We start from the raw sequence: 24,172 nt of genomic DNA, 5'->3' as shown, positions 1-24,172 counted from the left end.
ACCTGGCTTGCAAGTTGGACCTTGGCTCATGTCTGGGATCTTGGATTTTGGTAGGATTCCCACCATCTCCTAACTGATAAGAGTGGCTCATTATGCCTAAACTGTGCAAATAGTATGATTTATCCTGAACACATGCTTTCCTTCTGGGAGTCTAGAATTTTGGTATGTGCTAGGCAGAGAATGCCTACATGAATTACTGCTGCTAACAATCCTGGACTCCTAGGCTCAGGGGAGCTTCCCTGATAGACAACATTTTGACAACACATGTTGTCAAAACCCATTGCTGGAGGAATTAAGTACATACTATGTGACTCCATCAGAAGAAGACTCTTGGGAGCTTGCACCTGTTTTCCTTCAGACCTTGCCCCATGTGTTCTTTCCCTTTGCTGATTTTGTTTTGTATACTTCCACTGTAATAAATCTTACACTGAGTCCTGTGAGTCCTCCTGGTGAATCATTGAACCTGGGGGTGGTCTTGGGGACCCCCGAGAGTTTTCCTATCTATGTAAACAACTAACACCACCTACCTCACAGGGTTGTTGGGAAGACTGAATAAGATAAAAAGTAAAGATATTTTGTAAACTGTAAAGAGCTGCACAAACATTCTTATATTCTGAACTTTCAAACGTATGCATTCAATAGCAACTGCAGTTCTGCATGCACTTAGAAAACAAATTCTAGAAACTGAAGTTTGGTAGTTTTTCCAAGATTGGGAAAACTCAATGAACAGTTTCCTTCCTGTCCTCATAACCAAAAAAAGATTAAAGGAAACTGACTGAATGAGTGGTTGGTAGCCAAGAAGATTATACGAGGGCCTTAGACCAGTACTGAAATGACAAAAAGAAGCAGAGGCAGGTTAGGTGGGGCTGTACCTAAATAGGCAAGAGCTATTTTCCATGAAGTATACTTTTAGTCATTTCAATCTAATCAATGAAACCAATCTCACTGCTTTATATACCCTGTATATTTAAACTGGCAATAACGTGTGTGTGTGTGTGTGTGTGTGTGTGTGTGTGTATGTGTACTTATAGAAGTAACACATGAAAACATTCTTGTAAAAAATAATCCAGATAATACATATAAAGGGCAAGTCCCCTTGACTTCCTTACCCCTGCCAAAATTCCAGTCCTCTCTCCAGAAGTAACCACTGTCATCAGCTTGGTCCAGATCTTCCAGACACTTTTTCCCTAGACACTTACATACTATGTATATGGACATGTACATATTCTAGACATTTACATAGAAATGTAAATGCTGTGTGTGTGTGTATTTACTAAGTATATTGTGGCAAATGCCTAGAATATATAATAATATATGTAAATAAATAGACTTTAAAATAATATATACACACACATGTGCATATATATATGTGTATGTGTGTACTTACTGAAATATGTTAAAGATAAACAGAGTTACATTATATGTAGATAATATTCTGTAACTTGCCTTTTTTTTAAAACTTGGTCTTGGAGGTTTATTTATATCAGTGCATACAGATCTATCTCATTCTTTTTGTTGCCATAATGAAACATTCTTGTACATGCCTTCTGTGAACACGTGCAAGGTTTTTCTAGGGTAGAGACAAGTGGAATTACAGGGTCATGGGGGTACACATTTTCAATTTTAATAGATACTGCCAAATTGTCCCCCAAAGTGGTTATTCCAGTTTACACTCTCGTTAGCTATGTATGAGAGTACTTATGTCCCTGCACCCTTGTGAACATTTGATATTGCTACACTTCAAAATTTTTACCAATGGGATGGGTAAAAAAATAGTATCTCTTCATTATGTATGCCACATTCAGTTAATAGTCTCACTGGCTCCACAAGGGAAATTATTCAAATTTTTGACTCCTGGGCTATTATAATTCATGGTAGTCTTCACTAACAAGAACTTATACCTCCTCAGATTTTTCTATAGCAATTCTTTACAGTGATAGGAAAAATATTGTTTAGAACAAAAAATTACCTTTATTTCTTAGAAAAAGAGAGACATTTACATGTGATTAAAAGGTACTGTTAACATTAAGAATTTATTTCCTTTTAACTTAAAGGTTTGGAAGCTCAAGCATATTTGATTCCAAGGGAAAAAAAGGACAAGTTATCTTACTACAGCTATAGCTATAGATCATTACTAGCACCCCCTCATAGGGTTAGAAGTACACTGGGGGAACATATGTCCCTGCGTTTCTAGGAAAGAGTACAAGAAGAGAGGAATAATTTCTCAGCCTTATCGTTAATCCTTCGTATATCCTGGAGAGGCCAAAATACGTTCAACCTAAAAAAGGCTGCATTTTATGTCCTGTTAGTATGGAAGATTGAGCTATGTATTTAACTTGCTCTCTCCTGAAAACCCACTAAAATGACCTCCCAAAAGGGTATAAATCAACAAGGATGAAGAGAGCAGTCAAGAGATATAAACAAACTTTTTTGGATGAGGAAAATATTTTGGATAAGTGGTAACTGAATTAGAGTAGAAAAAGCTAAACTATGACTCCTATAGGACAAATGTCAAGAAGTAACAAGCTAATTTGTACCATAGCACCACAAAGAGGAGAAGAGGTTTCCTCTCTGGAGAGGCTGAACCTGACAGGCTGGACTCATAGGCAGCAGACACAACAAAAGGCAGGGATAAAGTAACATACTACTGATAGGGAATTAAATAAAAGTCTGTATATTCTGAGAGACTTCAACTCCCTCATTTCCTCTGAGTTACCAGAAATAGGGCATATTACTACTCTCCCCACACAACTCCAGGCAAGAGAATGAAAGATTTCTTTATTGGAAACTGACCAGCCCAGAGAAACCTATGCATACAGAACTTCCTATTGGCTATTAGTGTCTCACTGTTAAATATGAATGGACAACCAAAGATCACTGGAAATTTGAATAAAGCTTCTTACATGAAAGACCAAATCAAACACACTAAAGAGGGGAATTTGAACGAAACAGAGGCAAGGCAGGAAGAAGAAAACTTCAACAAAATTTAATTTCTATCCTTAGAGATGAGCACTGCATCCATGAAAAAAAAGAAGAGAAGGCTATAAAAAGGAACAATTAGAGAATTTTAAAAAATCTTAGAAATAGACAAATAAAAAAATTCACCAGAAGGAGTGCAACGAAATCTCCCAGAGAATGGAATAAAAAGACAAAGAAATAGAAAATGGGAGAAAGGAGATAAGAAAAGCAGAGACTAAATCTAAGAGATCCAATATCTGACTAAGAGGAGGGCAAGAAAAGAAAAAACAGGGATTTCCCTGGTGGCGTAGTGGTTAAGAATCTGCCTGCCAATGCAGGGGACGGGGGTTCGATCCCTGGTCCAGGAAGATCCCACATGCCACAGAGCAACTAAGCCCGTGCGCCACAACTACTGAGACTGCACTCTAGAGCCTGTGAGCCACAACTACTGAGCCCGCGTGCACAACTACTGAAGCCCGCGCACCTAGAGCCTGTGCTCCACAACAAGAGAAGCCACCGCAATGAGAAGCCCGCACACCACAGTGAAGAGTAGCCCCTGCTCGCCGCAACTAGAGGAAGCCCATGTGCAGCAACGAAGACCCAATGCAGCCAAAAAAATAAATAAATTTACTAAAAAAAAGAAAAGAAAAAACAAAGAAAATAGAGAGGTGGGCATTATTAAAGAAATAATACAAGAAAACTTCCCACTAAAGAAGAATACAAATTTCTAGATTGAAAGGACCCACCAAGCAGCAAGCACAATAAGTGAGAACAGATCCACACCAAGGCACATGATTGTGAAATTAAAGAATACTTGGGGATAAAGAAAAGATCCTGAAAGTTGCCAGAGGGGAGGAAAATACAGGTCAAATAAAAAGAATCAGGAATTATAATGGACTTCTAAACAGCAACATTGGAAATAGAAGACCATGGAGCAAAGCCTTCAAAATTCTGAAGAAAAACGATTTCCACTGTAGAATTCTAAACCCAGCCAAACTAACAAGTGTAAGAAACACCACCATCACCACCACCACCACCACAACAACAAAAAGCTATTTTCAGGCATGCAATGGTTTAAAACATTTTCCTTTCATGTACACTTTCTCAGAAAGCTGTTTGGGTTGTACTCCACCAACACAAAGGAGTAGCCCAAGAATGAGGAAGACATGGAATCGGTTTCAATACAGAGATGAGAAGTGAAGCAGGTTCCCAGGACGACGGTCCCAGGCTGATGGCTGAGCAGTAGGCCTAGAGAAAGCAAACCAGAACAAAAGATTCCAAGAGGGTTGTCTTCAAGAAAGAAATGGATTGATAAATTACCTGGTATGTTTGACTACTGAGAGGAGTTTTATAATTCTGTTAAGAAGTTTGGAGATAAATTATTGACAGGTAAATAGCAGACTAAGTAAATGAAAAAATGAGATTATTATTACTATTGTGATGATTATTATTATTTTTGGCCGTGCTACATGGCTTGAGGGATCTTAGTTCCCCGACCAGGGATTGGACCCAGGCCCACAGCAGTGAAAGCCCCCAGTCCCAACCACTGGACCGCCAGGGAACTCCCAAAATTAACTTCAGGAAATGCAAAAGGCTGTATAAGAAAGGAAATGGAATCATAGTATACTATGTGGCTCAGTTATAAAACTTACGTAATCATAAAATTTAAACACTAAATATTCATTTAATCAAAAAGTGTGATATAACCATTTTGAAAGATAGAGGTGAGGCACTGTGCATGGGGGGATGTATAAGAGAGCTATATTCCCATCTCCCATAGTGGGAAGTCAATTGAAAATGTCCAAAAATTTTAAAGTAACATAATTATACTACCAACTCTTATCTAGAAATCTGGAGGTAAATGTCAGAAGAAACAGCTTAAAGAACTTGAACTATAAGCCTAGGGAATAGGAGAGAAGGTAGTAGGGCAGGAGATTGCTTTTATTTTTCTGAGCATTGTACTATTTGACCTGTAAAAATGATATACATGCATTTGTGTGACATAAATAAAAAATAAGTTTCAAAAAAGTTAAGACTGAAAAAAAAAGTTAAGACTGTGATAACAAAAAGGAAATAACACCTCTATTGGCAACTCAGTTATTATTTTGGAAGCAACTTCTGCCCTATGGAAAAAAAGTGAAAATTATTTAGGAGAAACACTTTTCTTGTTTTTACTCTGAAAACTTAGGGGAACTGGTGGTAGAAATGTATGAGTAATACAGGGATTTGTCGAGAACAGCATATAGGACTTTGGGGATGATAGGATATAGCTGAATGGGAAAGCAATCCACCCTTCCCCCTACCAGTTCTGCTAACATCCCTTTGTGGATGGGAAATACCGGGCTACAGGGGAAAATAAGGTCTGGAGCAAGGGTAACCTTGTGGACAACCTAAAAGCCCAAGACTTGTCTTTAAGTAAAGACCTGATTATTAATTAGCAAGGGCCACTTAGGACTACCACTAGGAAAAGCAGTTTAGCCATTTGCCAAGTCATGTGACATCCACTACAAGTGTCTTCATAATTCTCACTATAACCCAGACTGTCTACTAAGAGATGTACCTTTCTTAGAATCCCAGCATAGTTATTAGAACAAAATTTCTCTACAAGTAGGGACCACATTTATTATAACATTATCTAACTATTTATTAAATACCTGTTGCATAAGTAAGGTATTAGATTACATGAAAGAAAATTACAGTTTCTTTATACTGAATGTATCCTTTTTTTTTTTTTTTTTTTTGCGGTATGCACACCTCTCACAGTTGTGGCCTCTCCCGCTGTGGAGCACAGGCTCCGGACGCGCAGGCTCAGTGGCCATGGCTCACGGGCCCAGCCGCTCCGCGGCATGTGTGATCCTCCCAGACCGGGGCACGAACCCGTGTCCCCCGCATCGGCAGGCAGACTCCCAACCACTGCGCCACCAGGGAAGCCCGAATGTATCCTTTTTTTAACCAGCAGTACAACTCCAGTTGTACTATGCACATTATGTTGCCTTGTCATCATCAAAAACGGTGTGCCTGCTTTCTTCCCATACTACTAAAGAGAGATGGTAGACATGAACATTACGTGCCCTAGTAAATATTGTACCTGGTACTGGAACTCGATAGGCTGTAGTTGGCTGTCATTCTGAGTCATTTTCTTGGCTAGGGCCTCTTTCAGTGCAAGGGCTTTATTCAACTCAACCAGCTCCTTAGACATCTGAGCTTGACGTAGAGCATGCTGAGTGGTGAAACCATCAGAAGACCTGCTGCTCCCTGGACTGATTTCCACTTGCTGGAAAAGATCAGTATAATGATTTGTGAGAGGAAAAAGCAATTGGAGTTCCTTAGGCACTGTTTCATCAAGTCTCACAGCCACTTCTCCATTATCAGTACCTCTGTTCTTTTTTTTTTTAAGTACCTCTGTTCTTTTAAAACTGTAGCTTCTCAAACATTTGCTTTAAACATCAGAAGTAAATTGAGCTAACCTATTTCTCTGCTCTCACAAGAACCTTATTTCTTATATCCTTTAACTGATTCTTTTAGAGTGAACCAAGTTTCGGGCCTCTCACTGTTGTGGCCTCTCCCGTTGCGGAGCACTGGCTCCGGACGTGCAGGCTTAGCGGCCATGGCTCATGGGCCTAGCCGCTCCGCGGCATGTGGGATCTTCCCAGACTGGGGCACAAACCTGTGTCCCCTGCATCGGTAGGCGGACTCTCAACCACTGCGCCACCAGGGAAGCCCTGGCCAACACTTCTTACTTTCACCTTATTAGAGGAGAGGGCTCTGGAAATGGCACTTTGGTAATGGTGGAAATGGAGAAGAGGCTTCATTTATTCTCACAGAGCTGACCTCTGGCACCTGATTTACCTCCTATCTTTCTTCTTTCAGAATATAAAAAATACCAACATATATTTGTTTTAGGGAGAAAAAGCTGTCTCAAGCAAACCACTGTCCATCCTTTCATTCTGACTCTGCTCTATAGCCTTCAGCCAATATCTAACACATTTTATCTATTCTTGCAACTTGAATGCTCAAAATATTTTCCTTGGTTCTTTTAGCCCTTAACCACTGCATCCACAGAAACGTATGTTGAGAAAAAATTTTCTTCCATTTCTTCTCTAATGCTTTTTTGACTTTGCCATAATTTCCTAATTTGTTTCCTTCTTCGTCTTAATGTGCTAGACAGTTGATGCAGAATACTAGCATCTAATAAGAAATCAGTAAGCCAGACTGCAAATATGGAAAGTGGCAACCCTGAGAAGCTTTGCTTAGCAGTTATACTATTAGAGAGAGATACTATCCAAGTTAGGGATTTTATAGTTAACTGAGTTTTACACTCAAGATTTCTGGATTTCCAAGGCATTCTATGGAGGATGGTAGCAATCAGGGAGTCTCTTCCTCAGGTGAGTGATAAATCATAAGAAATGGCACAGTTAAAGCTCCTGGTTCTACACAAAGGGGCCAATTACTTACCGCTTCTGGTTCCACTGCAGTATCAATAGCTGCAGCCATACAAGCAACAGTTTCATCCTGCAATGAGAAATGATATCTCAGTTTAGGAGCTTACTAATGGGTTTTATATGGGTTATTTAGTTGTTTTCAAGTGTATATAGAGACCATTTAAGGTGCTGGACCAATTCTGTAGTCACATATACCCCAACAACCATGTTTCCACTTCCTATTTCTCAAGGGTCTGTCTTTTGTATAAAGGTTGATTGTGCAGTCTTCGTAAAAATAGGGTCATGTGGCCACTGACATATTTATTGCACCTCTCCTGCTCTGCCAGAGTTCACTGGGCTAGAGTGAAACAGCCATTCCAGCAGGCCAAAGTTCAATCCACTTTATAGACTCTACCCTTTCTTTTTCTGTTTTTTACCACTAAGTCTACCTCTATAATGTACAGGTCTAGCCAGTTCTCATGGACATACCATCCTAAGACCAGACATAGCAAATAAAGGCAATGCAGCAGAAAAGTGAATAGGATGAAGGATTATTTTTGATTTTTATCTTATATCCAGTCAAGGTAGCAAGAGCCCACTCTACAAGGAAATAAACGCCACAGGTGAATGCCCCAGAAAAATGTGCTCATTAAGTCAGACACACTTCAGACTCTGTCCCTCATATACATAGGAACCAATCATATGCAGCTACTCGAGGTAGTGGTTAGTTGAAGGGAAAGGGTAAGCACTGATTCCCTCCCAGGGAAGGGCACATTCCTTTCTTGAGCATTAGAACAACAACCACCTAAAAGGGAAACCTAAAACCACTTATTAGGACTAATTTATTTATAGGCTCTCATATGAGCAAGCTCTGTTCTCCCCACTGGAATTTAGGCTTTATTTGGCATTGCAACATAAAGATTACCACTTCTGTTTAAGTGATTCTGAAAAGCCCTGGGAAGAAAGGATTATTTCCAGGATGTCACATGATTAAGGTCACAGATGAAAGAGCTATTGGCTCAATAGCAAGGAAAGAATTTAGGGTTAGCACAGGGAGTCCCGGCACCAGCCCAGTGAAACATTACATAGTTGTTGAAACTTGAATCTTAGTACCTTTAAGGCAAGAAGTGAAAGAGGCCCTTAATGGAACTTCCCTAGTGGTCCAGTGGTTAAGACTCCATGCTCCCAGTGCAGGGGGCACGGGTTCGATCTCTGGTCGGGGAACTAAGATCCCGCATGCCACACAGTGTGGCAAAAAAAAAAAAAAAAAAAAGGCCCTTAGTAAATGCTGTTTGTAAAGCATTTCCCTTATTCTGCCCAGAAATTCCTAACCAGTGAGACTCAAAGAGAATTCAAAGGAAGCCCCAGTATTCCTACATCCTTTCTCATCATGATTTACACTACTGGTGATTCTCCAAGGGCAGGACATACTAAATCCTTCTTAAAAAACAGAGCACTTCAATGTATTATAGGTTAATGGTTACCCTTTTCTCCCTCCCAGTAAGTCTCAGTAAAAGGACTAGTTATAGACCTATCCTAGACTAGTAGGGCCTATGACACTGGCTTTTGGAGACTTTTTCTAGGACCTTCCAGAGGGTCAGGATCCAGGTAGATCTGATTCAACATGCCCTGAAGAAGACATGTTGTTACTGTGGGTTTACCTTTTGGCCCAGTGAAATTTCACAATGCTAAGGTTTAAGCTTTGGTGACACGTTCTACATGAACATGGCAGGTTTATGCCTTTATAATCCTAAATGTAAATATATAACAATAGGATTTATTTCAATCTAACAGCCTTTCTCCCTCATTCTAAAGCTACAGAGAACCTCTTGTAATAAAAAGACATGATTTGCTGAAGGTGATGGTCAGGGGAACAGGACTACTACGGGAACAGGTACGTTGAGCTACATTAACCAGTAATACCCTCCAAAATGAAGTTTGTGCTTGTGGGCTGTAGGCAATAGCATTACTGGGCATGCAAAAAGCTTTTTATGGAACTGGTCTTGGAGAAAGGGGTAAAAACAAAAAAAATTTGATTTTGTGGGAACTGAAAGGACTGCATGAATTTCCTCACAGGTAACTGCAACAAGGTTTGACTGAATTATATTCTAAAGGAAGAAATAGTACAGTTTAGCACTTAAAGCCCTAGGAGAAAGGTCCAGGAACAATGGTTGCCTTCATAACTGAAAAGAGGGTGTTCAACCATCACTTGTAATAAAAATAGTTTTAATCCAGAATGAAGGGCACAAGCACTTACATTTAAAACATTCTGCTTTCACTGTAGTGAGTCTCAGTAAAAGCCACAGGATACATTGTTGTGTATTTCCAAAAAAAATATGTAGCTGGGAGGGTCTCCAAACAATAGACACAGAGAACTCTGATTCAAAAGTCCAGCAGGAGCCCAGTGTAAAAGGCTTTACTCTACCTGACCATGATGGTGGATGGAAGCCAGGGACTTTATCAGCTTGTGGCAATCTTTAGCACCCTCCTGCTACGCATGCCAAGTGAATTTTAGTGACAGACACAGCAATTCTCTAGAGTTCCTCTGAGCCAGCCACCACTAGCAACTTCCTCCACAGTCATGCCAGGCACCAGTCATACTGCCAGATCCTCACTGAAGATATGCCTTCTCTTATATTGTTAACTTGGTTCCATTAGTTTCCTTCTTCATCTTTCCCATGTGACTCAAAGAGGTGGTGTGGAATCCTTTAAGATCAGTATGGTGGCCACGAACAATGGTGCCTTGGATTACTCTTTTCTGATCTTATAAGATTTGGCTCCAGTAGGGTTCTGCAGTCTAGATTATCTCAATTCTGAGGCAGTTCACACAAAGTTTTCATATATAAGATGCTTCACCTCGATTACAGATGGTGAAATTTAACCTTGTGGATAGCCATTCTCTAGCACACATTCTATACTTCAGCCACAATGAAGTTCTTACCATGTTCTAAACATTCATACCTCTTTGCTTTTGCATATACCTTTTCCTCTATATAGATCGTCCTTTCCCCTCTGTCTGTGTGGCAAAGTCCTATTCATTTTTTAGGACCCAGTTTTTTCTTCCTGAATTTTCTAGGCAGTTAATCACCCCTTCCTTTGGGCTCCCACCACACTTTGCTCATATTGCTAATGTAAGAGGATTAAAACAGACATGAGAGAGGGTTTTTTGCCACCTCTCCGACCTGTGAACCTTGGCAAACTGACAAACAACAAGGCTTGCAAGAACAACTCTTGAAAATAATTGGACATTTATCAGGATGGGATTGCACCAGTGTTTTTGAGCAAGAAGCATGAAAACTGGAGCATCCTCCAACCAAAAGATTCACAGCAATTAACAACAAAAACTGCCAACTGAGACAAACCACAAGGAATCACACCCCTCCCTTCTCACTGTATGAAACTCCAATCCTATTTCAACTCGGGGAGTTATTTGGAGTTCAGGTGATCCCTGAGTACATCAGCTGAATAATGCCTTTAACCTCGATTTGAGTCACTTGGATTATTTTCTTTCAATATCAATATAGTACTTAGCAAGGTTACACAGCTAGTGAGTAGCAGAATGGGATTCAAACCAGGGTTTGTCTGGCTTTGGAGCTCAGATTCTCAATTACTATGGCCTGTTTGTTAGGAAAATGAACTGTCATCTTGGACTACCTGTAATAATTTTGTACAGTACTACTTATTCTAAAACACTGCTTTCTAGTCTTTTGGAAGTTTACTCATTTAATTTCTTGAACTGGCCATCCTAACCATTCCCCTTACAATATTGTATGGTATTTTTTTCACTGACTCTTTAAGAGTAAAATAGAGATGCGGATGATTTTGTGATAACCTTTTGACAACTCTAGAAAACACTGGGCAAGACCCGGGGTAGAGAATCACTGTTCTGGTAAAATTAAAACCTCTGTTTCAGACCTAGGAATTACTACCAGGCACTTACATACACATTACTGCTTCAGAATAACAAACAAGAGGGTACAGATGGAACAAAACAAACCATAACCCCTTTACCAACCATGACCCCATAACATAATATGATTTCAATTTTTCAAAAAAATATCTATGCTTAAGTACTAGGATAGAGAAGGAACACCAAAAATAAAAAGAGGCTTTTAGGATGGTAGGACTGTAAGAATGTTTCTTCTGGGAAAAACAACAAACAACCACCCTCCCAACAAAACCCACCCACAACTACTATACTAGTTCTATAAATAAAAATGTGAACTTATAGTGGAATGATCGTTCAAACTAATTTATTACTGGTTATAAAAGAGAGCTACGGTATTCCCTGGAGGCTCTATGCTATCTGTCAGAACCCAGCTTATTTAAAATTGGGGTATGGTATAAGGCCTCTTACTAAGTTAGCCTACACCGAAAAGACAGCAAATCAATGACTGCTGCTCATGCTACCCAGGCAATTTTGCACCAGTGTTGCTGCTTCCAGTGTTTGATTAGAATACTGAAATATTAATGTGCCACTGCACGTGTAATCTATGAGTGGTTTTGATTTAACTAATTCAATATTCAGGTCATATCCAATGATCCATCATCTTTGTCCTCAAACAGCTCACAATCTAGTTGTTTCAGCAAAAGGTGCAGAGTTAGACATGTTTATATGCATCAAGAGAAACAAACGAAAGCAATATGCCTGTTTACACTGTCCCTACTTGGCTTACCGATAGCTGGGTAATCACTTGCTGCAGGTTACGAATCATCTCTACATTTTCTTTTAATTCTTGGTCTTCCAAAGTCTCCACTAGCTTTTGAAGATCCACTTTGCAGCTGAAAATTCAAGCAAAGGAACCCAAGGGTTAATCATACTGCAAAGGCCAGTGGGTCCGTGATTATGTACTAAGGTGGTATAGGTCACAAATATCTGGTAGGAAACTTACGCTGCATGCTTCCTGAGCTCTTCTAGCTTGGCGTTCATTTTTTCATTCGCTTGTTCTGTCTGCAACAAAGACCCAGGAGATCATCAGTGGCACTGCCTGACAGCCTCACCTAATTAGGCCCTCTCTTCTGGTCCTATGGATTAAAACCTAGGTAGAGAGGCTAACTCCTTTGCTGTAATAGAGGATTTAGTGGACTTTGGTTATTTAGCAAGAAATGTGTTTTTTAACAGTCATGGAAATTAGCCCTTCAGTCAACATGAGCTACTAAAAATAGCATCCAAGCAGCTGGGTCTTATGCTTGCCATGAAGCTCAGACTATAGGGTGGAGCGTGAAGCCTTAATTCCATAGAGAACTTTGCAACTGGGGGAAAAAGCAATACTTCCTGGCATGCTACGCCCTGCTGTTTGCAAAAAACCCACTTGCTTTAAAACTGCCTCCTACACTACACTGTTCCCTAGCCCCACCATAAGGACATTTAAAACATAAAAGGGCCTCACATTGAATATGAGCTGAGGGTTTTTTCAAGTTACACTATGTTATATGGTAGACTAGTTTTAGCAAAAGAAAGCAAGAAAAAGATGAGGCATAAGAATGATGGCAGAGAAGAAGAAATGGCAGAGAGGCAGCTACATTTTGGGAAGGGTTACTGATATTTTCCATTTTATTTCAGTCACAGTATCTGTAACATGCTGGATGCTGCAACAGATTTGGGAAGGACAGTTTATATAGGACAAAACTGTTGTGCTCGTTACGAAGTTCTGACAAGACATCAAACAATAAACCTATTGGGCAGCCATTGTAACAACTTTATAAAGGTCAGATGGGTACACGGCTAGAATAACAAGTACTGTCTGTTATGTGAGCCACACTCACATGTGAAGCACAGCTTCTAGAGTTACTTCAAAGACATAAAATGTAGCACTGGAGATAGAAAACTGTATATAAAAAAATCCCCTAGATCCCATTTTCACCCTTCTGCTAGTAATGGACATTACAATGGACCTAGGATTTGGCCCCCTTTAAAGAAATCTTTAAGCAGGTTACTCTTCCTTGACTGGAGTACACTGATTCGTGAAGGTGTATAAATTACAGATGGTCTATTACATTTTGGTGGAAACTCATTTTTACTTCTGGCAATCGCTGTGCTATCAAATATTGAGTTGTATTTAGACTAGTAGAACAATGTTAGTGACAGAGCCCGCACACACTGATCCAGGAGGGTACTATCACACATGTAGTAGGACACAGAACTGGTGTAGTCAGTTACATAGTGATCCACTATTTGAAAATTAACCATATGTAAAAGGAGTTAAAATTAATTTTCCAGATGTTTTCTCTCTCCATGGCAGCTGTTAGGATGGGATATGAAATGTGACATTACGGGAAGGGAGATAGAAAGGAACTAAAATCTTAGTGAGGAGAATTACTTGGTATTATGGATGATTAGGCAGAACTTAAGGTGACAGAAGGACCTGGTTCTTTCCTCTCTGATATTTTAGAACAAATCCATTTTAAAATGGGCTTCATGTAGATTCTTTGTGGTAGATATATATGTGTTCACGGTATAAGTCTTTCAATTTTTCTGTATGTTTCATTAAACGTTCTTGGATTTTCCCTGGAGGGGGCTTCAGGGAGGATATGGTAATATTAATTCATTTCTTTCCATGTAACTTGTCTCTCATAATGAGAAGCATGTTAAGTATTTCAGAAACTAAAGTTAGTAAATGTCCAGACTGGTAGTAGTTTAGTCTTGAAGCCTCACCAAAATGATCCTCTCCAACATCTGGGCTGTCTGACCAGCAGCCTCACTTAGACCACGACTTAATTTTTCATTCTCCTCTACCAGTGACTGATTCTTCTCCATTAGGGATTGTAGATTCTCTGATGGTTCCACACTAAGACAAAGAAAGTAACATATTAGAAAAGTACTTGTGGACTTCCCTGGTAGCACAGTGGTTAAGAATATGCCTGCCAATGCAGGGGACGCAGGTTCGATCCCTGGTCCAGGAAGATCCCACATGCCGCGGAGCGACTAAGCCAATGTGCCACAACTACTGAGTCTGCACTCTAGAGCCTGCGAGCCACAACTACTGAGCCCGCGTGCCACAACTACTGAAGCCTGCATGCCCTAGAGCCCACGTGCCACAGCTACTGAGCCCACGCACTGCAACTACTGAAGCTCGCGTACTTTAGGGCCTGTGTGACGCAACTACTGAGCCTGTGTGCTGCAACTACTGAAGCCTGCATGCCTAGAGCCTGTGCTCCGCAACAAGAGAAGCCACCGCAATGAGAGGCCCATGCACTGCAATGAACAGTAGCCCTCGCTTGCCACAACTAGAGAAAAGCCCATGCACAGCAGTGAAGACCCAATGCAACCAAAAAAAAAAAAGAAAAGAAAAGTTCCCGATTGATAACAGTTATATCAAAGGTGGATAAAAATATATATCCCATAGGCCTTAGGGTGGAATTGGTTTAAAATTACCCCCCAGAAGTCTAGAAAAAGCGTTCATTCCAATGTATACTTCCAGCCAGGTAGTATATTGGATAAATAAAAATGTATGCCTGAACTACTTTAAATTAATGGTTTGGAGGAAGGTAATAATTCAGAGCAAGAAATGGTTGCAACAAGAATGACTAACCTCTAGGTTTAGGATCTTGGTTTAAGATCTTTCTATGTATGCTATGTAGGTAAGAAGTAAAGGCTAACTAATAGCTAAGATACATGTTCTCTCCCGCTTCTCATTCTCAATCCCTCATTAAAGATTAGGGAACTAGAGAAGGAAGAGGTATGGAGGAGGTAGAAGTGACACTGCTAAGGGTCAAAATTTAAGCTAATCAACATAAGTCAATTACCTATTTGCTGTAAAGTTAGGGAAATAGCATTTAAGGAGTGAAAAAGTTGAAATGATGACCTGTGGCCACTAAGAACACATTTCACAACTCTCCATAAACAAGTGCTCCCTTCTAAATGCTTGCCTCCCTTCAAACTGATGACCCACAGCCTCCTGTTCATTTGTCTATCAATTTTTAATGTCTTAGAGTGGGTGGTGGCAACAATAGTATTCATTTCAAATAGGAGTGGAAGGGACAGAAATAGCTTCAAAGAAGGTTTGGCATTTATGCAGATCACTTGCTATCAGTTCCAGACTACTGAAACAGATCAATAAGAAGCAGTTTTGATTTGCTTTTTTTGTAATCCACTGGGATTAATTGCTCAAAAGACTAGAAAATAGGACTGGCAAAAAAAGATCAGAAGAAATATGAAGATTTGATCTGAAGGAAACGGAAGGGGAAAATGAATAGTTGTCAAGGATATAATAAAGAGAAAAAAAGGACAGGGAACAGCTGTTCTCAATCTCAAGAAAGGACAGAAAAGGATTTCAGGAACAGATGCCCTCTCACCCAGTTTAAGATTTCCATGAAGTCTTATAGAAGATCTTAGCATGTTCTTTATCAAAAGTTAAGAGCAAGGCCACACCATAGGGTTTCATTACACTCTTGAGAATTTACTAGAACTCTTATGAAGGAATGTTCAATTGTGGATTATAAAAATAAACTATGAGTAAATTTAGTGTTAGTTTAGATTGCTCTGATTTCTTTATTGTTATTAAACTGAAAACTTCCATGCATCATTCATGCAAGTTGACAAGCTCCAAAGTAATGATACTTTTAACTCAAGTTTTTTTCCTCTAAAAATTTCCAAGGTTTCTCTAAACCGGGGAAAATACAATGTAAACCAATGTTTCCTCTTTCAGATGCTATTTAATTGCCAATGCTAGTAGGATTCCTCAGTTGAGCATGTGAAAATTGACAAACACGTGCAGAAAATCTATACAAAAGCTTCAATGACACACATTCACAAAGAAAAGAATATAACCTAAGGAAAAAAGCAAAAAAAAATCATGTATATAAACTGTACATTTTGTAAAAAGCCTTAAGAAATGTCTCTAAAGATATAAATATACATTTTTGAGAAAAGTAGCATTTTATTTCTCTGTAAAACATTGAACAATTGAGTTACATTGTTTCATTCATCAACTGTTTCTTAGAATCTGTTACTTTTGTAGCTAAAACTATATCCTATAGGATATTCTAGGTAGTTGGAAGTCTGGAATGGTTTTCATTAGTCTTGTCTTACATGAAACAGGTCTGTGCCAAATTGAAAGAAAAGATGGGTCAATTGCTTCTAAACTGGCTATACTAGAACAGGTCTTTAGGAGACCCTTTAAGAGATCCAAGCTTTCCTCAGTTCCTTTATCCAACATTTTAAAAATATTATCAGGAAACCAAGATTAAATGACCCAAAGAGGGAGAGTTACAAAGAGAAGGGCAGTCATTTCTGGGTGATAAAACTATGACAAATTTTAAGATTTATTCTTTATACTTTTCTAAATGTTCTATAAGAAGCAAGGTATCACTTTTATAATCAGAAAAAATGATTGAGTTATTGAAAATAAGGATATTAAAAGAAAATAGGTCCACACCAAACACAAGTATAAACTCCAAATGGAAAAATGAAATGTAAATAATAAAACCAACACAAGTACTAGAAGAAAACATGGGTGATTTCCTCTTTAATCTTGGCATAGAGAAAGTTTCTTAACTATGAAGCAAAATCCAGAAACATGAGGAGAATGTAAACAGTGTAGCGACTTTGGAAAAGTTTGGCAGTTTCTTTAAAAGTTAAACATACGACCCAGAAATTCCACTTCTAGGTATCTACCCAATAAAAAACATATGTCCATACAAAAACTTGCAAGTGAATATTCATGGAAGCATAATTCATAATATTCACAAAGTTGAAACAACCCAAAAGTCCATGAACTGGTAAATGGATAGACAAAATGTGGTATACCCAGACAATGGAATACTATTTAGCAATGAAAAGGAATGAAGTACTGATCACCTCAGAAACATTATAGATGAAAGAAGCCAGACAAAAAGTCCACAATACACAATACATGTAAGATTCCACATACATGTAATGTCCACAATAGGCAAATTGTGTAGAAAAAGACAGCAGATTAGTGATTGCCTGGGGCTGGGAGTGGGAACAGAAGTGAGTGCAAATGGGCACAAGGGATCTTTCTGGGGTGATGGAAATGTTCCAAAATTGGATTGTGGTGATAGTTGTACAACTCTGTAAGTTTACTAAAAACCATTGAATTGTACACTTAAAATTAGTTAATTTAATGGTATGTAAATTATATCTCAATAAATCTAGAGGCTAAAAAGTCTGGAGGCAATAAAAAAATGATGGATAAACTTTTTACTACATAAAGAGTAATTTTTTGGCCCGCCTGAGATGAGGTGTTGGTGGCAGCCATTCCGCACTAGGAACTCCAGTCAGAAGAGCCAGGTGAGAGGCCTCTGCACATGGCCCCTGTGAGCAAGTGAATCCCAACTAAGCACAAAGGGGAAAAAAAAGGTCATCTCAGAGCTGTGACTATTTTCAAGGCCACTGTTTTTCCCTGTGGAACACTGCCTTTGGGGCAAAACAAGGAAGGAGCAGCTGATTCTAATGTGCAGTGCAGAAGGAGAGCCACTGCAGGCCAGCTTCCCCAATTCTAAAGGCACTCCAGCCGTGTGGCTAACAGGGTCTGGGTGCTCCGGCTGGGTGTCAGGCCTGAGCCTCTGAGGTGGGAGAGCTGAGTTCAGGACACTGGACCACCAGAGACCTCGTAATATCAATTGGCACGAGCTCTCCAAGAGATCTCTGTCCCAATGCTAAGACCCAGCTCCACTCAACAACCAGCAAGCTCCAGTGCTGGATATCCCATGCCAAACAACTAGCAAGACAGGAACACAACCCCACCCATTAGCAGAGAGGTTGCCTAAAATCATACTAAGTTCACAGACACTCCAAAACACACCACAAGATGCAATCCTGCCCATCAGAAAGACAAGATCCAACCTCATCCACCAGAACACAGGCACCAGTTCCTTCCACCAGGAAACCTACACAACCCACTGAACAAACCTTAACCACTGGGGGCAGACACCAAAAACAACGGGAACTACAAACCGGCAGCCTGCAAAAAGACCCCAAACACAGTAAGTTAAGCAAAATGAGAAGACAGAGAAACAAGCAGCAGATGAAGGAGCAAGGTAAAAACCCACCAGACCAAACAAATGAAGAGGAAAAAGACAGTCTACCTGAAAAAGAATTCAGAGTAAGGATAGTAAAGATGATCCAAAATCATGGAAACAGAATGGAGAAAATACAAGAAACGTTTAACGAGGACGTAGAAGAACTAAAGAGCAAACAAACGATGACGAACAACACAAAAAATGAAATTAAAAATTCTCTAGGGGCTTCCCTGATGGTGCAGTGGTTAAGAATCCGCCTGCCAAGGCAGGGGACACAGGTTCGAGCCCTGGTCTGGGAAGATCCCACATGCTGCGGAGCAATTAAGCCCGTGCGCCACAACTGCTGAGCATGAGCTCTAGAGCCCATGAGCCACAACTACTGAGCCTGCGTGCCACAACTACTGAAGCCCGTGCACCTAGAGCCTGTGTTCCGCAACAAGAGAAGACACTGCAATGAGAAGCCTGGCACCGCAACAAAGAGTAACCCCTGCTCGCCACAACTACAGAAAGCCCGTGTGCAGCAACGAAGACCCAGGCAGCCAAAAATAAATAAATTTATATTTTAAAAAAATTTCTAGAAGGAATCAATAGCAGAATAACTGAGGTAGAAGAACAGATAAGTGACCTGGAAGATAAAATAGTGGAAATAACTACCACAGAGCAGAATAAAGAAAAAAGGATGAAAAGAATTGAGGACAGTCTTAGAGACCGCTGGGACAACATTAAACATACCAACATTCAAATTACAGGGGTCCCAGAAGAAGAAGAGAAAAAGAAAGGGATTGAGAAAATATTTGAAGAGATTATAGTTGAAAACTTCCCTAATATGGGAAAGGAAATAGTCAATCAAGTCCAGGAAGCATAGAGAGTCCCACAGAGGAAAAATCCAATGAGAAACATGCCAAGGCACATATTAATCAAACTATCAAATATTAAATAAAAAGAAAAAACATTAAAAGCAGCAAGGGAAAAGAAACAAATAACATACAAGGGAATCCCCATAAGGTTACCAGCTGATCCTTCAGCAGAAACTCTGCAAGCCAGAAGGGAGTGGCAGGACATATTTAAAGTGATGAAAGGGAAAAACCTACAACCAAGATTACTGTACCCAGCAAGGATTTCATTCAGATTCGACAGAGAAATTAAAACCTTTACAGACAAGCAAAAGCTAAGAGAATTCAGCATCACCAAACCAGCTTTACAGCAAATCCTAAAGGAACATCTCTAGGCACAAACCACAAGAGAAGGAAAAGACCTACAATAACAGACACAAAACAATTAAGAAGATGGTAATAGGAACATACATATCAATAATTACCTTAAATATAAATGGATTAAATGCTCCAACCAAAAGACATAGACTGGTGGAATGGATGCAAAAAAAAGACCCGTATATATGCTGTCTACAAGAGACCACCTTCAGACCTAGGGACACATACAGACTGAAAGTGAGGGGATGGAAAAAGATATTCGATGAAAATGGAAACCAAAAGAAAGCTGGAATAGCAATTCTCATATCAGACAAAATAGACTTTAAAATAAAGATTATTACAAGAGACAAAGAAGGACGCTACATAATGTTCAAGGGATCAATCCAAGAAGATATAACAAGTGTAAATATTTATGCACGCAACATAGGAGCACTTCAATACATAAGGCAAATGCTAACAGCCATAAAAGGGGAAATCGACAGTAACACAATAATAGTAGGGGACTTTAACACCCCACTTTCACCAATTGACAAATCAACCAAAATGAAAATTAATAAGGAAACACAAGCTTTAAATGACACAATAAACCAGATAGATTTAATTGATATTTTCAGGACATTCCATCCAAAAACAGCAGACTACACTTTCTTCTCAATTGCACATGGAACATTTTCCAGGATAAAGCACATCTTGGGTCACAAATCAAGCCTTGGTAAATTTAAGAAAACTGAAATCATATTAGAAATAAATTACAGAGAAAAAAGGTAAAAAACACAAACACATGGAGGCTAAACAATACATTACTACATAACCAAGAGATCACTGAAGAAATAAAAGAGGAAATCAAAAAATACCTAGAGACAAATGACGATGAAAACACGACAATCCAAAACCTATGGGATGCAGCAAAAGCTGTTTTAAGAGGGAAGTTTATAGCAATACAATCCTACCTGAAGAAACAAGAAAAATCTCAAATAATCAATCTAACGTTACACCTAAAGGAACTATAGAAATAGAAAACAAAACCCAAAGTTAGTAGAAGGAAAGAAATCATAAAGCTCAGAGCAGAAATAAATGAAATAGAAACAAAGAAAACAATAGCAAAGATCAATAAAACTAAAAGCTGATTCTTTGAGAAGATAAACAAAATTGATAAACCTTTAGCCAGACTCATCAAGAAAAAGAGGGAGAGGACTCAAATCAATAAAATTAGAAATGAAAAAGGAGAAGTTACAACAGACACCACAGAAATACAAAGCATCCTAAGAGACTACTACAAGCAACTCTATGCCAATAAAATGGACAACCTGGAAGAAATGGCCAAATTCTTAGAAAGGTATAACCTTCTGAGACTGAACCAGGAAGAAATACAAAGTATGAACAGACCAATCACAAGTAATGAAATTGAAACTGTGATTAAAAATCTTCCAACAACCAAAAGTCTAGGACCAGATGGCTTCACAGGTGAATTCTATCAAACATTTAGAGAAGAGCTAACACCTATCCCTCCCGAACTCTTCAAAAAAACTGCAGAGGAAGGAAGACTCCGAAACTCATTCTATGAGGCCACCAACAGCCTGATACCAAAGCCAGACAAAGATGTCACAAAGAAAGAAAATTACAGACCAATATCACTGATGAACATAGATGCAAAAATCCTCAACAAAATACTAGCAGACAGAATCCAACAACAAATTAAAAGGATCATACACCATGACCAAGGGGGATTTATCCCAGGATGCAAGGATTCTTCAATATACCTAATCAATCAATGTGATACACCATATTAACAAATTGAAGAATAAAAACCATTTGATCATCTCAATAGATGCAGAGAAAGCTTTGACAAAATTCAACACCTATTTATCATAAAAACTCTCCAGAGAGTGGGCCTAGAGGGAACTTACCTCAACATAATAAAGGCCATATATGACAAACCCACAGCAAACATTGTCAATGCTGAAAAACTGAAAGCATTTCCTCTAAGATCAGGAAAAAGACAAGGATGTCCACTCTTGCCACTATTATTCAACATAGTTTCAGAAGTCCTAGCCATGGCAATCAGAGAAGAAAAAGAAAAAAAAGGAATACAAATTGGAAAAGAAGAAGTAAAACTGTCACTGTTTGCAGGTGACAAGATACTATACATAGAGTATCCTAAAGATGCCACCAGAAAACTACTAGAGCTAATCAATGAATTTGGTAAAGTTGCACGATATAAAATTAATGCACAGAAATCCCTTGCATTCCTATACACTAACAACGAAAGATCAGAAAGAGAAATTAAGGAAACAATCCCATTCACCAACCACTGCAACAAAAAGAATAAAATACCTAGGAATCAACCTACCTAAGGAGGTAAAAGACCTGTATTCAGAAAACTATAAGAGACTGATGAAAGAAATTAAAGACAACAGAAACAGATGGAGAGATATACCATGTTCTTGGATTGGAAGAATCAATATTGTGAAAATAAGTATACTACCCAAAGCAATCTACAGATTCATTGCAATCCCTATCAAACTACCACTGGCATTTCTCACAGAACTAGAACAAAAAATTTCACAATTTATATGGAAACACAAAAGACCCCGAATAGCCAAAGAAGTCTTGAGGGAAAAAAACTGGAGCTGGAGGAATCAGACTCCCCGACTTCAGGCTATACTACAAATTTACAGTAATCAAGACAATATGGTACTGGCACAAAAACAGAAATACAGATCAGTGGAACAGGATAGAAAGCCCAGTGATAAACCCTCGCACCTATTGTCAACTAATCTATGACAAAGGAGGCAAGGATATACAATGGAGAAAAGACAGTCTCTTCAATAAGTAGTGCTGGGAAAACTGAACAGCTATATGTAAAAGAATGAAATTAGAACACTCCCTAACACCATACACAAAAATAAACTCAAAGTGGATTAAAGACCTAAATGTAAGACCTGACACTATAAAACTCTTAGACGAAAACACAGGAAGAACACTCTTTGACATAAATCACAGCAAGATCTTTTTTGACCCATTTCCTAGAGTAATGAAAACAAAAACAAACAAACAAACAGGGCCTAATGAAACTTAAAAGCTTTTGCACAGCAAAGGAAACTATAAATGAGAGGAAAAGACAACCCTCAGAATGGGAGAAAATATCTGTGAATGAATCAGTGGACAAAGGATTAATCTCCAAAATATATAAACAGCTCATGAAGCTCATTAAAAAAAACTAACAACCCAATCAAAACATGGGCAGAAGACCTAAGTAGGCATTTCTCCAAATAAGACATACAGATGGCCAAAAGGCACATGAAAAGCTGCTCAACATCACTTATCATCAGAGAAATGCAAATCAAAATTACAACAAGGTATCACCTCACACCAGTTAGAATGGGCATTATCAGGAACTCTACAAACAACAAATGCTGGAAAGGGGGTGGAGAAATGGGAACTCTCTTGCACTGTTGGTGGGGATGTAAATTGATACAGCCACTATGGAGAACAGTAATGGAGGTTCCTTAAAAAACTAAAAATAGAATTACCATATGATCCAGCAATCTTACTACTGGGCATATACCCAGAGAAAACCATAATTCAAAAAGACACATGCACCCCAATGTTCACTGCAGCACTATTTACAATAGCCAGGTCATGGAAGCAACCTAAATGCCCATCGACAGATGAATGGATAAAGAAGATGTGGCACATATATACAATGGAATATTACTCAGCCATAAAAAGGAATGACATTGGGTAACTTGTAGAGACGTGGATGGACCTAGAGACTGTCATACAGAGTGAAGTAAGTCAGAAAGAGAAAAACAAATATCATATATTAACGCATATACGTGGAATCTAGACAAATGGTACAGATGAACCCGTTTGCAAGGCAGAAATAGAGACACAGATGTGGAGAACAGACGTATGGACACCAACGGGGGAAAACCGTGGTGGGGTGGGGATGGTGGTGTGCTGTATTGGGTGATTGGGATTGACATATATACACTGATGTGTATAAAATTGATGACTAATAAGAACCTGCTGTTTAAAAAAATAAATACAATAAAATTTTAAAAATATTGTGGTAAAAAGCACAACATAAAATTTACCATCTTAACCAGTAAATTTTAAGTGTACAGTTCAACAGTGTTAAGTATATTCACATTGTTGTGCAATGGATCTCCAAAAGTTTTTCACCTTGTAAAACTGAAATTCCATACCCATTATACAACAACTCTCCACACACACACCCCAGTCTATTATTTTAGTTTTGTGCCACTGCTTCTAATGCTCTTTACCTTCACCTATGTGCACACAGAACTTTGCCTATATTTTCTTCTAGTTCTCTTGTAGGTTTTTTTTTCTTAAAAATTGTGGGGACTTCCCTGTTGGCACAGTGGTTAAAAATACGCCGGCCAATGCAAGGGACATGGGTTTGATCCCTGGTCTGGGAATATTCCCACATGCCGTGGAGGAACTAAGCCAGTGCGCCACAACTCCTGAGCTTGTGCTCTAGAGCCCGTGAGCCACAACTACTGAGCCCGCATGCCACAACTACTGAAGCCCCCGCACCTAGAGCCCGTGCTCCACAACAAGAGAAGCCACCGC

General features: G+C 39.1%; 1 protein-coding gene across 1 annotated transcript in view; it reads right to left on the bottom strand.

The window, feature by feature from the left end:
• The window catches only part of KIF4A (kinesin family member 4A), a gene marked incomplete at its 3' end in the record, with an annotated part of 126,465 nt that overhangs the window by 41,426 nt on the left and 60,867 nt on the right, over positions 1-24,172 (bottom strand). Inside the window, exons 10-14 of the mRNA XM_082864820.1 lie at positions 14,035-14,167; positions 12,272-12,330; positions 12,056-12,161; positions 7,414-7,470; positions 6,047-6,232 (exon numbers count right to left, since the gene is read on the bottom strand). Coding sequence (XP_082720946.1) covers positions 6,047-6,232; positions 7,414-7,470; positions 12,056-12,161; positions 12,272-12,330; positions 14,035-14,167 — 541 coding nt within the window. The remainder of the gene's footprint in view (positions 1-6,046; positions 6,233-7,413; positions 7,471-12,055; positions 12,162-12,271; positions 12,331-14,034; positions 14,168-24,172) is intronic.

Source organism: Leucopleurus acutus (genome assembly GCF_964270905.1).
Source record: "Leucopleurus acutus genome assembly, chromosome: X".
Classification (NCBI taxonomy): Eukaryota; Metazoa; Chordata; class Mammalia; order Artiodactyla; family Delphinidae; genus Leucopleurus; species Leucopleurus acutus.
The sequence above is the reverse complement of the archived record's forward strand: the minus strand, read 5'-3'. Positions and strand labels throughout refer to the sequence as shown.